This window comes from Corvus kubaryi, unplaced genomic scaffold (genome assembly GCF_017639235.1).
Source record: "Corvus kubaryi isolate FWS band 111438036 unplaced genomic scaffold, C.kubaryi_AGA036_p1.0 37266, whole genome shotgun sequence".
Taxonomy (NCBI): domain Eukaryota; kingdom Metazoa; phylum Chordata; class Aves; order Passeriformes; family Corvidae; genus Corvus; species Corvus kubaryi.
The window spans coordinates 1157816-1175422 of NW_024581081.1; the positions used below are offsets into that span (position 1 = coordinate 1157816).

At 41.8% G+C, this 17607-nt stretch overlaps 1 protein-coding gene across 3 annotated transcripts in view; it reads right to left on the bottom strand.

Annotated features, from left to right (window-relative positions):
• The window catches only part of AGPAT4 (1-acylglycerol-3-phosphate O-acyltransferase 4), an 82575-nt gene that overhangs the window by 17423 nt on the left and 47545 nt on the right, over positions 1 to 17607 (bottom strand). For all 3 annotated transcript variants that reach the window (XM_042025058.1, XM_042025057.1, XM_042025059.1), the window contains 2 exons: positions 8250 to 8411; positions 5938 to 6091 (listed from right to left, as the gene is read on the bottom strand). In XM_042025058.1, the coding sequence (XP_041880992.1) occupies positions 5938 to 6091; positions 8250 to 8411 (316 nt within the window). The remainder of the gene's footprint in view (positions 1 to 5937; positions 6092 to 8249; positions 8412 to 17607) is intronic.

Genomic DNA, 17607 nt, shown 5'->3' on the forward strand with positions numbered 1-17607 from the left:
CTTTTTCAGTTCACTGTGAATCAACAACTGCCCCCTAAATCTGAGGAAACAACCAGGCAGATACACATTTCATAAACAATAAACAACACACACCCTTTGACTAAGAATAGGTAAAGTGTGTGTGTGAGAGACATCCTACAGCAGGAGGGCTTAGTACAGACATAAATCGCTGGGGTCCAAAGCAGCTCCTGGTTCACGTCCATTGTCTGGTAACTCAGGCACTTGCTATGGAGCAAAGGCAGAGAGAGAGTGGCACACCACATCTCATGTGAGCTGGCTGCTGTTGTGAAGACATGCAGATGTGAGGAATGTAACATGAAAGTTCTGCTGAACAAAACTGCAGCTAAACTTGCAGCACTGAGAAAACTGTGCACCTCAGGACTGAGCGGGAACAGTAGAACCATTTGCAAAGGCTGATGGCAGATAAACTAAAAGAGCAGTAACAAGCAGTTTCTACAGGAAAAGCATTAAAGCATTCACTTTAAAACCACATGAAGCATTGCAAAAAAGTTTGTTTGAACACATCCTTAGATACGCTATTTTCCTGATGTCATAAAATTACCTGAGAATGATTCATTTTCCTGAGACTGAAATCAGTTGTGCATCATGGTATGAACTCTAAGAGCAATGACAGCAAAAAAACTTGTTTATTTTTTGTCACAAAAGTGACTAAGATGCATTTTCATGTGTAGCCTGTTGTATTTTAGGTTTTCTGCTCTAGAGTTTTGCAATAACGAATAAAAATGCATGTGGTGAAACTTTATTGTGAGAGCTCTTGACCCACCTAAGACAGACTTATTACACAGGACAGATTTGCTGTTGGTTTTGAAACCTCTCTAGCTATGAGAGATAAATATGGTTTGGTCTCAGCATTCAGCTCCCAGAAACTCACCACATCATTTGTTACTGCAAAATAGAATTCACAGTGCAGAACAGAACAGCCTGGCTTCAGTGCTGAAAGGAAATCCTGAAAACAAAGGCAAAACCCCTGTCACTGCAAAAAGACTCTGTCCCTCACTAACAACTCCGTTCTTTTCCTACTACAGTTGGGTTCTTAGCTCAAACTCAAAACAAGCCAAAATCTACTTCAAGCACACTACTCTCCTCGTACAATACAAGTCTGAAATTACTTTTTAAAAAAAATAAATTATCTGCCTCCATTTTTAAGCTTCTTAGTGTAGAAGGATTTTACCCATTTACTCTAATTTACTAATCCAATGTAATTGAAGGAAAATGAGAGCTCAGTTTGGTTTATACAGTGTAAGCTTCTTAGTTTATTCTTTAATAGCATGAGATTATTCTAACAACAATAGGGATGCAATAAAGCAAAGTATGATATACACAACACTTTTCCTTCCATCTCTTACAAGGCATCTACATTTGGGTTTTTATATGAATTGGGTTTTTGTTGAGATACATTGGAAGACAGTTCTCATGTTATGAAAAAAACTTCTGTGGAGATGGACAGGAACATCCTTATGTGCTGACAGGCTCACACAGAGTTTTCCTTTTCTCCAGGGAAAAAAAATGCTATTCCAGGTTCCAGCTGGTCTGTAGTTTGACATTCAGTCCAGTCCCTTTTACTAACACACTGTGATCTTTTGGTGCAAAGCAGTGCCAAACCCAAGACAATGACAGCAATGTGCAGGAGTAAACAGACTTCTGTTATCCAGATATAACTGAAGATAACTAAAGATTTTAGCTTTCTCATTCTGAGAGTGCAGGAAAAGAACAACAATGAAAGTGTCCAAGAAAAAGACTGCATGAAATTAAAATTTGCCAGAAAGGTTCCACAGTAAAAGCAGGACTACCATGCTGTGTGACACACTGGAACTGGTTATCATTAAACATGGATTTTGCAATTGCGTAATTAGAATTGGGCATCTCATGACTTTCTCATCCAAAAGCTGAAGAGACCAGAAAATTCCCATTCTAAAACAAGTAAAAAAACCAACTCCATAGTATCTTGAAAACATTGCAGCTGTCTCACTCTCAGGCTAATATAAGCAGCATTTGAGAAGTTTTGCTTCAATTGTGAAATATTTTTTTCGAAGGAGTTGTATCTTAAAACCTCTTTTTCATTAAAAACCAAGCAGAAATATTTGAATGCCTTTTATTTCTGTCAAAAAACAATTAGGTTTTTTGTTCTGTTTTCTAATCTCTGCCCAGCTTTTTTTTCATATCATTAACTTTTGGTTCCTTCTACAGCATTCTGACAGAGAGCTGTACTTAAGAATTTAAGATTTAATTTCTTAACTTCAACCTAAAAAAATCTTCGGATTACATATCTAGAGAGGATTTTTCTTACTCTGACTGTCCTCTTGAATTTCACATATTATTTTTTGGCCATGGTGGATTATGCCAGGGTGATTCACTTACAAATCAACATACAGGCAATGAGTATGGCTACATGCACCTTCATACGAGCACAAAACAATCTGAAGATTGGAAAAGGGAGGGGAAGGTACAGTGAAATTCACTGTACTGCTGATGTGACACCATCTTGACACAATCCTTTAACACTTCATTAATCTGGCCAGCTTGAACAAAAACCACTCATCCTCTCCAACTTGGTAACTTGCTCTGGATGATGAAGAGAAACCCACTTGAAAAAAAAAGGACTAAAGTACAGCTCATGGGAAAAAAAAAGTCATTGCAATACCCCAAAACTGTCATATTGAACTCCGCAAAAATATCATCCTGGAATTTATTCTCATGCATTCCCTCTAGGACAACAGTTCCCAGGCATGCACAACTGGAGGAAAAGGTACAAAACAAAACCTGGGCTTATCTACAATCCATCATGAAAGATATTTTTAAGTACAAGCCTTAACTAAATAAAAGCAGCTGAAAGGAACTGCCTGATATGCAGCCAGGCAATAAAAGTAACAGCTAAATATATCTTTTGCAGTATTTATGACATCTACTTTTACTGTAAGTAATGGATGAGTGTTTGAGAAATAGATTTGTATTTGCATTTGCTTCCATGAACAGTACAGGTAGCAAACAGCAATTTATTAAGACAGTGAACAGCCTCTAGAAACTAAGTTCCTGGGGACTGCATCTGTAAAACCATACTGGTAGGGATGGTCACTGACAAAAATATCAGAACAAATTCAGAAAATATTAAAAGCATTTCTTTAAGAATCAAATTATGTACCGAGATCTGAATTTGTGAAAGTCAGTCTTGGAGGAAAAAAGAATTCCATTATCACTTATGAAAGAAATTAGTAAGGAGGGAAGGCTCTTTCCTTGTTATTTTGCATGAAAGGTATTTTTATCCAAATACATCTGCTTATGCTGACAGATATGGCATCACTGGTATGGAGGCAGCTTCCAGTGTATGCACATTAAATAAACTCCTTCTGAAACTAAGCTTTTCAGAACAGATGGGCTTGCCACTCTGATGTCACCAATGTCTATTTCCAACTACTGCAGAACTACTTCAGAACCCCTTCCAGAGAGACTGCAGCAGGTAGCACTAAGAGCTGATACAAAGTTTTGAAGAGGACCAGCCTGGGATCACTGCTGCCATAGGTGAATTACATCTACAGCCAGAGAAACCAGCATCTACCCATCCTATAATATTACCGGTTCTGACAAGTTGAATCACATCCTTGTCAGAAAGGAGGAAAAAAAAATGGGACAGCAGCTCTGTCCCATGCAGCTGTGAACTGGTCCCAAACCTGTGACTTGGCTTCACTGCTACATCGTGCTGCCCCTATACCCCTCCGCAAGGCACTCCAGCCAGGCCCACCACCCTTGCGGGAGAGCAGAAGGTGCATAAGCCTAAATGGCAGAGCCCAAAATGGGACAGGCAGCTCAGCACTAGTCTCTCACTTTTGAAGATGCACAGGGATATGACCTAATTTCTAGAGAAAAATAAATTAGAGATTAGATCATGGACTGTCAAAAGAGACTCCCATCACATTCTCTATTCAAAAAAATCCACGGACTTCCTTCTTATCTGTACATAATAATGCCACAAGGAGTTCTAAAAAATAAGACATTGTTTTCAGATGCTCTTCACAGGTACCCCTTATCTCTATAGGAGAGAAACAAGTAGTAATCCAGGCAGTAACACTTCTATCTCCCTCTCACTGCAAAAAGTAACAAGGCAAGTAAAGCAACAAACCTAGAAGAACCTGCAACACCAATCTGGGGGTCATCAAACCTTCAGAGGTTTGTTGGTTGAATTTTTAAGATCGACAGTTTTTGCTGAAACTCTATATAAGAAGTTATGACTCTGCTTCTCCTTGAACCCTCACAGGGAAATTCTACCTTCTTACTGGCCTTACACTGCTTGATCTAGCAAGTCACAGCTTCTGGATTGAGGTAGTGACATACTCCTCTAAATGAGTAAGTCATCTAGCAACTCAGTCTTCTTTTTCTGAAGGTATTTCAAATATTTAGGGTACTAGTAAGTGTTATGGTAGTGTGTCACATGAATGTCCAACACTTTTTATAAATGTCACTGGGGTTCCCTAAAATTGTTTCCTTTTGAAATGTTTTCCCACAAATCAGTCCACCATCACGCCGTATTTAGCTTGCATTATGCAGAGCAGTGAAAAGAACAAAATCACCACCAAAATAACCTGTTTCTGATTCCCAGCTCATGGCATTAGAGGCCGCAGAGTTTTGACTCATCCCTTCTTCTGTGCCTCAAGTCTACTACCCCCTGCCCTCAGCAGAACAGTCACCCTTACTCAAAAGGCAAGGCTAATCCATGCTCTTAAGGGGGTTGCTGGATGCTTCATGTAACTTACCTCTTCTTCATGGATCAGAAAGGACCCAAGCTATGCTATCCATCTTGGGGGCAGAAAGTTGTGGGTGCCTGGGAAGCTACAATAGAGGTATGATCTACCTGGCTTGCCAGAGGATATGCAGAAGAAATACGAGAGACAGCAGGCGAGCTGACTGGGAAGCTTTTAGACAGCAGCTATCCCAGATATGCCACATGAAAACATGTCTTTCAAAGACAAAAGAAGTTTTGACATTAACTTCAGTCAAGCTGGAACATTTTCTTCCAAACCAAAAACCACTTTTGTCTTTCTCACATATCAACCGTCTAACACACAAATCTACCAGACCCCAAAGACACTGTAACATTATGGCTACTTAGCAGTGTCTTTCCTTTGCCCGTGAAAATACACAGCAGAAGACTTTGATAGATAGTATTAGTCAAAGAATATCACTTCAAAGGCAACATGTACAATATTCTTACTGATGTCACTTTGAAGCTGGCAAATGCAAGTAACCAGAAATAAATGGGGAACTCAAAACAGTATTAACAAAGAGAAAGTTACTCATGTTCTGTAATGTGGAAATTGTTTATAAATTTCACCTACATGTATCTTCTGTCAAGATCTACTCCCCTTCCTCAGCTTCACTAAGAAACTCTAAAGAGCAAATCTACACAGAAATTTAAAGTAGAATATTTTTTGATTTAAAAATTACATTATTTGAGGTAGATATTTACCACAAGAAGATATTTTAAGACACACTGCCTCAGATTCTCTACTGATGCATTTACTTTATTTAGAATAGAATTGCTTAGCAAATACTGAGAAATACTATCCTTTGACAACAGGTACAAAATACACAACAAAATATGTACCAACGGGTACAAAATATGCAATTGAGATTCCCCAACACAAAGTCACACTTAACACAACAAAACAATAATAAATTAAAACCCAAAAACCCCAAACAAAAAAACTCCCACAAAAACCAAACCAAAACAAACCCAACCAAAACCAACCTCACAAACTGATCTATGATTTTGTTACTAAGACCAAAGGCTAGTGAAAAAACAGTCTGAAAGCATCCCAGGATTTTTCTGCTAGGACACACGCTACAGGGAAAAGAAAAGCATGGCAAACTGACAGCAGTTAGAGGAAATAACCATTTAGCATTGTCCCCTGTGACTTTCCTTACCTACATTTCTCAAACACTGCACGGTGACAGCAAATCCCTTCGTTCGTGGCAGGAGGTGGTACTTGAGCTTGGGCAGACCTTTGGCTTTGGCTACCTGCATGCTGATCTGGTGCTTCTGTTCTGTGAACCTTGTGCCCTCACAATGAATCAGGAACTAAAACCAAGAGAGAACTACTGTTAGACAGAAGCTCAGGTCTTCTGCTGACTGAGCAGAGGTCTCTCTAATTCTCACCAGCAGAGCCCAAATTAACACTGCTCGCAGGGACAGGTGTAGCCACATACACATTTAGGTAATTTATTTGACTGAAGTAAAAAATCCCAACCAACCAACAAAACCCCCCAAAACCCCAAATCCAAACTTGCCATCCAGTTTGAACTTCAGCCTTTAGGCTTTAACATCTGCTCTGTTACTTGCCATCAGAATGACTTGATTTCTCTAAATGAGTCACTCCATCTCTAATGAGCTGTTAGAAAACACTCAGAACATACTCCCATTGCAAATCTCTGATGGTGAAGTGTTCAAGTATCACAGCATCTAAAACTTGCTAAGTGTATAAACCAAACACATTTCTAGGAAATGCTTCAGTGCCCAGCTTGTTTGCCCTCACTCCAACTTGCTTGCCCTCACTCCAACTTGCTTGCTTTCCCTATGGCACACGAGGTCCATGGACAACTTCAGACAGTTGATGCCAATGAGAGAGTTGTTAACAGACATAAGGCAGCAGATGCAGGACAACTGAAAGCCTCATGCTCTTATGAACTATACAGTGGAAGTGCTCAGACATGAATAATTACAATCTTGCCACTGGCAGGCTGGGGAGAACACACACATCTTTGGAGATTTACCACTTGCTCATCTGCTTTCTGCCAAGCATGAAGGCAAACTAACACACCAGAGAGCACTGCCAAATCACACAAAGTAAGTCCTCATAACCATAGCAAAAATGGAGCCAAAAAAGACAGAGAGATTGAAGAAACTAGCTGAGCAGCCAGCTTCAGTTCTAGCTCATCCAAGAGTGCTTTTACTCGTGTATCGCAAGCATAGTGTTATTCAGATTGATGAGACATAGAGAAACTGATGAGAGGATCTCTCTAATTCACTTAGCACGCTTTGCCTGTCTACCCTTCCAAGGTGCTATTGTTGTGCCTTTTGACATGTCATCCTACAAAAAGAAATTAAAACTCCACACTGCAGTAACTCCAGGTGTGCATCAGCAATTATCTCCCTCACACAGGTATAGCTCCTTTTTAGCAATCACTCTACAGGAGTATCTACAGGATGGTGGTGGCCTGTGCTCATTGATTAGAGTTGAACTGCCTACATGTATAGAAAGTCACAGAGCACAGGCAAATCTCTGGAGAGAAAGTGAAACTAAAACCGCAGAAGCACCCCTTTGCTAGACCTCCTGTCACTGAAGTCACTTAAACATTGAAGCACAGAGATTAGTTTTGATTGCTTAGTACTCATTTAAATCAATGACAATTAAAAAAAGAAGTTTGTTTCAGAGTATGAAAAATACAGCATATACATCTTCATGAGGAAACAGCAATAGTTTCTGTAGGGACCAGGGAGGCTGCTTAAGACACCATTTCTTTAACTGAATTGCACTCTTGCCATCACTAGCTCAGAAGAACTACAATTTTTATGATTTCTGAGAAGAGAAAAAATTCAAAGACTTTTCATTCTCAGATAAGGAAATGCCAGGTGGGGTCAATACTAAAAATTATGGTGATGCAAAAATTGAGTTTCTTGTTACTGAAAAGTGACACCAGTTCTCCCCTGGAACACAGCTGATGGCTCCAATGGGCCACTTCTCCGATCAGGTGGCTTCCACTTCTACTGGGCCATGTCCAACCAAACACCTTCACAGGAATGACAGCATCACAAGAAGGAAAAAACACTAGCATGAACTCTGCAATCTAAGGTGAGAGGGGAGCTTAGGTAAAGAATATAGCTGATGTGCTTCAATACAACATTGTTACATGCATCTGTTACATAGCCATGAACCCCTGCATCTACCCCTATCCAGCTCCTGTATGTAAAGGACCACAAAATTTACTGAGTGGATCACAGTGCAGGTATTTTTGCAGTAATATCTGCAGGGCTCCATACTACAGAGAAGAAAACAGATAACACGGTACATGGGAAATTCCAGAGAGAATTCAATTGAGAGTATTCTCCTGATACTCCCAAGGAAGTTAATGAATCAAAAGTCTCAGGAACAACCTGGTAAGCATCACATATTGCCTGTGCCCCTTATTCCTGCCGAGCACTATGGCACCTCACACTCCATTTGTTAGTCATCACTCACCCAAAAGTTTTCAGGGTAGTCCCGGAGATTCAGCAATTTCTGTACAACTGTTTTCCGATCTTCCTCCCACTTGCGCTTGCAAAAGACTATCTCTAGGAAATACCACATCCAGCCGATGATAGGCATGTAGGAGAGCTCCTTCTTTGCAAGCACTTTGGAACTCTGCAAGACAGAATCAAAACAAGTAAAACAGTGTTAAACCACTTCAGAGTTCACTGTGGGTACGACACTTGCACAGTTAGACACTAACATACCGATTCACTTTGACCAGACCCAGTTTTAACACCAGCATGAAAGCAAAACAAAAATAAGTTTCTCTCGTATGACAGAACAGTCAAATCTTATCTCAGGTATCTGCATGGAAGACTTCTAGAACTAACTATATATGAGTGTGTGTTTCTCTATCCTACCCAAATGCTGAAATCCAAAAGGGAAGCCAAATTCCTTAAAACATGGAGGAATCCATGCAAACAACCCAAGCCATATCAATCAAAACTATTAATTCAAGCAGATTCTGGCATTGGCAGCTCAAGTTCCTTTAAGATACCTTGAAACTGTATTTCCCCCCAAAGCAGGGGCATCTCATGACAAAAAATAAAAAAGAAAAAAGAGAGAAGCAGCATCTCAGAGCCATTGCAGCAGAACATACTGATGCTATGCATACATGGTTCACCAACAGAAGAAACTTAAAACTAGAAACAGCAGCAATAAGAATACTTCATTTGTGTTTAGTTTTGTTTATGAAAGGGCAGAAATACTTACAGTAGTGAATTTCTCTTCAAAGTATGCTTCTGGAGTAGAAAAAAACAAAAAAGCACTCTTCCTGTCTCACAGGTGTGACAGACACTGAAGTGACTGGTCCAGACACTCCACAAGAAGGCTGTGATTTATCAAGCATTCGACATGTTCTGTAAATTAATCCTACTCCAGAATTTAACTCTGTGATCATCTCAGAGTAACATCCCCTAGGGCAGGAGAACTGATTCCATGGGCTCCTTTCCTGTCTTCCAAGCCAGCCTACCTTGGTGAGCTATCTTACATTTCACTTGGTTATTTAATGAATAAAATGGCACATGTGTGTGTTGTGTTCATATAGAAATTGTTGCTTCAGCATTTCTTAAAAAACAGTGACATTTCCTTAGAAGACAGATAGGGGTAATTACAGTCCAGTTTCTGACCATGGTATCATTATAAACTAGCCCATCAAAATGCCCTAGATGGATTCCAGGACATGGCATTTGACTAGAAATTACTTACTGGTAGAAGTTACCATCAACAGAAAATATTTACTTTTATTTTTTCAGTCACTCTTGTTCATTTGGCTGCTACAGGGAGAGACTTGACCTAATTCTTTATCTCAGCTCATATTTTTTTATCTGCTCTCCTCCCTTGAGAAGGAAAACACCTTAAATAATTAAGCTATCTAAAAGCTCCTAAGACTGGAAGGCAAAGGCAAATCACACAGCTTCACTAGCAACTGTTACACAGAAGCAGAACAGAGGATGACAGACAGTTCCATTTCTAAAAATGCAGGAACCATCTCTATCAAATGATTTAATGCTTTGTAATAAAAGTGCTCCCTCTTGAGCATTTGAGAATTTCATAACTTCAGTGATGGGCTCAGATCAGGATTCCAAACCCCCTGCTCCCCTGAGAAGCAGCTGTAGTAATTTCAGTTTTGAGCTATGTTCTACATTAGTCCCTATTACATGACAGCAGCAACGCTGAGCCCAGCCTCCTCTTTCAGCTCCCCAAACTGGGCAGAGAAACAGGCTCTCCTTTTACTACTTTCCAGCACAATGAGGCCAACAGCAGGCCTGTCACCACCACCCCACCACAAAAGAGGAGAAACCTCAAAATGTTCTTAAAAGTTTATTTACAGTAAGTGTTCAGTATCATAAGAACTACCACAAACTAATCTAAGTGTACCCTGCATAGAGTGCACAAGGCCTCCAGAGCACAGTGTCAGAACAATGTAATAGTCCTCCTGCAGACTTTAAAATGCAGGAATTATAATCCAAAAGGCTAGCTGAAATGATTATTTCACCATACCTATTTTCTACTGCTTTACATATTTTAAGCCGAGCATGAGTTACACAAGAGGCAGGAGAGAAGTTGTCATTGCTTTCCTGCACCCCCCTCAGTGAAACCAAGAAATGATACTGTGAGCTAAGGTGTTCCATAGCACAGGTACAACCACAAAAGCACAACAGATGCCTGGACTCCTCCCCGGGGCATGTTCTTATTCTTTTACTGTGCTGATGCATTTTTAAAATTTAAGAGCGCTCTTTCAGACACGTGTGAGTATGACTCCTTAGATGAATATAAAAATAAACTAAATCACCTCATACTATTTTATGCACCCATCTGTTCTAGGAGTAGAAGGAAGGCTAATGACAGAATTAGAGAAAGGAAACTCCTCAGTGCATTATGCTGGCAAGACTGTTCTTGTGCAGGAGGAATACATTAGGCCTCCCCTCAGAAGCTGCCATACAGACTGAGGAATGAGATGCTGGAAAGCAGCACTGGAGGAAGTGACCTGGGGGTCCTGGTCGATGTCAGGGTGAATATGAGCCAGCAGTGCCCTGGCAGCCAGGAGGGCCAACCATGTCCTGGGGCGCCTCAGGCACAGCATCGCCACCAGGCAAGGGAGGGGACTGTCCCGCTCTGCTCTGCACTGGGGCAGCCTCACCTCGAGTGCTGGGGCAGTGTTGGGTGCCACAATATGAGGATAAGTAGCTATTAGAGAGTGTCCAAAGGAGGGCAATGAGGATGGTGAAGGGCCTTGAGGGGAAGCTGTATGAGGAATGGCTGAGGGCACTTGGTCTGTTCAGCCTGGAGAAGAGGAGATCTCATTGAGGTGAGATCTCATTGCAGTTACAACTTCCTCATGAGGGGAAAAGGAGGGGCAGGCGCTGATCTCTTCTCTGTGGTGACCAGTGACAGGATGTGAGGGAATGGCCTGAAGTTGTGTCAGGGCAGGTTTAGGTTGGATATTAGGAAAAGGTTCTTCACCCAGAGGGTGGCTGGGCACTGGAACAGGCTCTGCAGGGAAGTGGTCACAGCACCAGCCTGACAGTTCAAGAACTTGGACAACACTCCTGGGCACCTGGTGTGATTCTTGGGCGTGGTGCTGTGCAGAGCCAAGAGTTGGACTTGATGATCGTTGTGGGTCCCTTCCAACTCAGCATGTTCTGTGATTTTGTGATCTCTCCTTCAATAACTAGAGCTACAACTGTTTCAGTCATCTACCCATGCACAGCTCCCATGAAAATACCGGGGGGAAAAATGCAACTCTAGTTGACTTCAGCCACTAACTTTTCCTTTACTAAAGTGCTTTGGTAAATATGTGACACTTACCAATAACCTTCAAATTCAGCTTTTTCAACAGTAAAATAATCATTAAAAAGTGCTCATTTATTCCACATAAGATGCCTTCTTAAAGGAAGACAAACATTTTCAGTGCTCAGAACTGTGTAATTTCAACAGATGTTTAATGAAATTACTGCTGGACAGGGACAACTTATCTACAATACTAATGTTTTAATCCAGGTTAATTTATTTTGGCCAAGTTTGTTCAAATGAAATACCCATTCTCCTTTTGTGAATGACTGCACCAACATCACTTTAAGAAAGTATTTTTACAAGCTTGCTGTAGTGCATTTGCCCAACTATGCTGTCAAAGAAAGAAAATCTTGATTTTACATGTCCAGCCTCAGTTATTCAACACTTCTTGTTTAAAGAACACAACAAACAGCATGAAATCAACATGCAAGCTGAAAATGTCACACAAAATTTGTTCCTCAGTTTTAAAACGAGTTAATTGTAGCTGAAAACCATTAGCAGCAGCAATTTGCCTCGTAAGTTATTTTCTCCCCAGGCTGCCCTCAGCATTGACATACTTTTGATGATTCTGACTGCTCTACTTTTGAAATATACCACTCCTTCATATTAAACTCTCTGGGACATCATGATGACAAGGTATATTTCTTTAGTCCCTCAAAGCCATCATTCCAGAAATTTAGTTATGCTCCTAATTCCTCAGGTTTCATATTGAGTTAAACTTCTCCATGTTGGAAAGGTAACATAGCAATATTTTGGAAGATATGTGCCCAAGCACATGCTAACATGCTGTGATAAATGCAAATAATAAAGTACTTTCATCTGCCTACAAGAACAGCTACATATTTTAGAATCACAGAATCACTTCAGTTGAAGACCCTTATGATTATCAAGTCCAACCATCACTGGCATCACCTGGCACTGCCAAGTCCACCACTAACTCATGTCGCAAGTGCTATGTCTGTGAACGTCTTTTAAATATCTCCAGGGATGGTGGCTCAAGCACTTCCCTGAGCAGCCTGTTCCAATGCTTGATAAAACTTTTAGTGCAGAAATTTTTCCTAATATCCAATCTAAACCTCTGCTGGCGCAACTTGAGACCATTTCCTCTCATCCTATCACTTATTACCTGGGAGAAAAGACCAACTCCCACCTGGCTACACCCTCCTTTCAGGGAGTTGTAAAGAGCAATAACATACCCACTGTGCCCCCTTTACTCCAGGCTAAGCACCCCCAGCTCCCTCAGCCACTCCTCACAGGACTTGTGCTCCAGACCCTTCCCCAGCTCTGCTGCCCTTCTCTGGACACACTCCAGCACCTCAATGTCCTTCTTGTAATGAGGGGTCCAGAGCTGGACGCAGCACTCAGCGTGTGGCCTCACCAGTGCCACGTACAGGGGGACAATCCCTGCTGTGGTCCTGCTGGCCACACTACTGCTGCTACCGGCCAGGATGCCACTGGCATTCTTGGCCACCTGGGCACATGCTGGATCATGGTAAGTGGCTGTTGACCGGCACCTCCAGATCTTCTACCACCGGGCAGTTTTCCAGCCACTCTGCCTGCAGCACTGCATGGGATTGTTGTGACCCAAGTGCAGGACCTGGCACTTGACTTTGTTGAACCTCATACAATTGGCCTTGGCCCAGTGATCCAGCCTGTCCAGATCCCTCTGCAGAGCCTTCCTGCCCTCCAGCAGATCAACACTCCCACCAAGCTTAGTGTCATCTGCAAACTGACTGAAGGTGCCCTTGACCTCCTGATTCAGATCACTGATAAAGATATTAAGCAGGACTGGCCCCAAAACTGAATCCTGGGGAATACCACTTGTGATCTGCTGCCAAGTGGATTTAATTCCATTCACCACCACTCTCTTGGCCTGGTCATCCAGCCAGTTTTTTTTACTCAGAAGAGTGCATGTGTCCACACCACAGCAGCTGGTCCAGTGGGACACCTTCTCCAGCTGGCTCTTTCACCAGCTGTATCAAGAGGTTATCTTGCACACACACCAGGAACCTCCAAGACTGCTTCCTCTCCACTGTGTTGTATTTCCAACATACGTCTGGTAAGCTGTAGTCCCCCAAAAGAACAAGGGTTACTGATTGTGAGACTTCTCCCAGCTGCTTATAGAATACTCCTTCTGCCTCTTCATCATGGGATGGGTGGTCTGTAAGAGACTCCTACCAAGATATTTGCCTTGCTCGCTTACCCCCCATTCTTACCCATAAACACTTGACTTTTCATCACCACTGTCCAGATCTAGACAATCAAAACACTCCCTTACACACAGGGCTATCCCACAGAGCTTGCCTATTTCTTCTGAAGACCTCATAGTCATCCACTGCAGCATTCCAGTTGTGCAAGTCATCCCACTGTGTTTTTGTTACTGCAGGTACATCGTTTTCAAGCTGCACAATGGCTTCCAACTCCTGTTTATTACCTACACCATGTGCATTGGTGCAGATGCACTTCAGTTGGGCTCTTGATCCTGGCACCATTTTTTTGGGGAGAAGTCCCAATTTCTATGTGACCATTATCAGGCACTTCCATGGCTTCTAATACATCAACAACCCTCCTGCTTTTGCTGCAGCTTTGACATCCTCCACCTCCATGGAGACATCAGACCAAAGAACCTCACTAGCACACCACCTCTCAAGCATTGGCATGCCACCCCCAGACTTATCTCTAGCAAGCCCGATTTTGTCCCTTTACCACTTCAAATCTAATTTAAAAATCTAATAATATATTAAAATGCACAAACAAACTAAAGAACACAAACTACTGTGCTCACACACCTATTAGTCCCATACAATAACATAAAAAAGCATCTTCTCACACCTACATCTAAGGTCACACTCAGCTTTTTCCAACAGCTTCAACATAAGCAACTCTTAAGCAAAATTAAGTTTCCTGACATATGGAACAGACAGTTAAGGTTAAAACCAGCAGGTTTAGCTTTAAAGCGCAGACAATTTTTGCCAATATTAATGTCTTCATCTCAGACAAATGGTTATTAAAATTACTAGAAAAGCTATTTTATTGCTGCTTCATCAGACCGAACAACAAAGCAGTGAATCAAGACAGGGAGCATATTAAAGTGCTTTTGGTGAGAATCCTGAATAACACCTTCCTCCTCAGAACTTGCCCACGTCCTGATTTTAAGTTCTGGTGTCTGGCAGGTCTTTTTTCAACAGGATGGTTAGCAACACACCTTGAAGAAACTAAATGCTACTAATGCATTTGAATGGGGACGAAGTGGCTAGTGACCCCACTAATAAGGTAAATCCTAGGACTGGAATGTCATAGACAGGAAAAGGGAAGGACACAGCAGAGAGCAGGGACCTGTCACCAAGACCACGCTTCTATTTACACAACACAGCAACACACAGACACCAGAGTCAGCATCCCATCCAGCCATTGCACCAGCACGGGGTGGAAAAACAGAGCATCCACAACACATACAACACATCCTCTGTGGCAGGAGGAGGCAGGATTCAGCCGTCCCCACAGACATCCATGCTGCCCATGGCAGCATGATGCTGACTTGACATCAAGGACCCCTACGCACCCTCCGTCCTGCATGCAACACTGAGGTCTGGCAGCACAAGGAGGCGGGTACGGGTGGTTGATCGGTGTCAAGGACCGGAAACAAAACAGCAAGAACCCTTCATAAAAACCCCACAAGTGGAATAGAGATGTAAGTGAATGATTGTTTGGGCTGAATGCAGGTTTTCCTGAAATCCCTCATGACTTTTAGTTTTTGTGAAGTTTGCTTCCTTCTATTTTCCAACAACAACTGACAAAATCATGTAAGTTTTGGTGCTGCAGAATTACACATCTATAACTCCAGCTGCACAGAATCCAACAACAGCTAGCAAGATTCTCAATAGCTACAGTAACTTGCAAGAGTAAAAGCGAGCATAGCATTGCTTCTTCATGGGATTTTCTCCTTCTCCACTACAAATGAACAGATCTCTGGCTCTTACTCAGTACTGTCAACCCTGTGCGTCCTTGTCTTTTCAATGGGTTCTCCAAAAAGTATCATACGAATGAAAAAAACCTAAAAGTAAAATAAATGTAAGAACTGTCATTCTTTTTCTTTCCTCTTATTCACACATACTTCTCAAATTCTTAGCACTTTGGTTCTTTTTGCTAAATTTTCTTCCACAGCCAGTAAAAACCCTTCATGAAAGCAGAGAACCTCATGCCAGACAAGTGCAAGATTTCAGTCCTTAGAACAACACTCAGGTTCACAAACCTAGAAACAGGCAAGAGACTCTGCCACTTCCACTCCATCTCCCAAAAACAGCAAAAAACCCCCCCCAAACCAACACTGATAAATTGAAACCACCCTGATAAAGCTTTATAAACCTGTAGAGATTATGGCAATTTGGCTTTAAGGAAAAAGTCAGTCCAGGAGACAAGAGATAAAAGAAGGAACAGACAAATGCACAGATTGAATGTTTCAACTAAGACCAGGAAGGGCAGTTTTCAAACGGGAAGGACTTTTTTTAGGAACCAAAGGGACAAGATAGGTTTAAGGATGTTTAATACTGTTTTCAAATAAACAAAAGCAATGTCTGGATTTCAGCTGGAATAGAGTTAATTTTCTTTCCAGTAGCTGTGCTTTGGGTTTAGGACGAGAATAATGTTGGTAACACATGGATGTTTTAGTTGTTGCTAGGCAGTGTTTACACTACATCAAAGACTCTTTGGCTTCTCACCACCCTGCCAGAGAGTAGACTGGCGGACACTAGGAGCTGGGAAGAGACACAGCAGGACAGCTGACTGAAACTAGCCAAAGGGATATTCCATACCATATGATGTTATGCTCAGTATATAAACCACGGGGAAAGATGGCTGCAGGTTGCTGCTCAGGAACGGGACTGTGGTGAACAACTCCACTGTGGATCACTCGTTTTATATACTCTGATTCTTTTACCACCATCATCATTATCATTATTTTTGCCCCTTCCTTTTCTGTCCTATTAAACTCTATCACAACCCCCAAATTTTGCCCTCCCCCAATTCTTTCCCCATCCCATGGGGGGCAGGGAGTAAGCAAGTGGCTGTGTGGTGTTTAGCTGCCTGGATGGTTAAACCATGACAACTAAGCAAAAAATTACAACATTTAATGGCTTCATTAAAGAAATGTTCAAGCTGTAAAATACTGAGAGTTTGAACACATGCTTGTGACACTCTTAAGAGCACTACTGTTGTCTGCCAGAGCTGCAGGGCACAGCTGAATGTCACAACAAAGGCATTCTGTCTGCCTGCTGCAGCCAAGCACAGCCAGTTCCAACTCCTTTGGCTCCAAGCTGTCTTCACCTTTTCCCTCTTCACCCTCCCCAGTCATCTCTCCTTTCTTCATTGGATTAGTTAAGGCAGAAAAGAGACAGAGAGGTTATCTAAAACACTGCAAAACAGGGTACACAAACATCCTAATAGATGCAGGAGACTACATGTGCAAGATTTCCTTTTCAGCTGCAGTAGACATGAGATCAGCTGAGTAAGGTGTTGGCCGATACCCAAAGTTTGCATAGAAAGTTCACGGAGTATACAATTAAACATCATTAAATATAAACACCCATTGGCTCACAAAGTCCCAGAGCTGCAACACACTGGAGGCTGTGACACCTTAGAAAGCTCTCTGTATACTTGGCTCATTCCTGTAACTCTTTTCCTAAACACCAGCCCTCAACATAATGGTTCTTACATTCCTAATTGTGCTGCCACACCATGCCCCAAAACTTTGCACAGTGGAAACTCATGTAAGGCAGCACAAGTCAAACCAACCTACACTCCCCATCACTGCACAATCACCTACCCTTGCACTGACCCAAGACAAGTACCAGTATACCAATACAGACAATCCAATTAGGAAAATGACTGTTTGGCATTTTCCATTCCTTACGCTTTTTATAACATGGCTTAAGATGAACTTTGGCTGGTTGCATCAAGAGGGAAATGCACTGCTTTGTTGAGTAAAGACATTTATGCAAATGAGAGCATGTGGAAA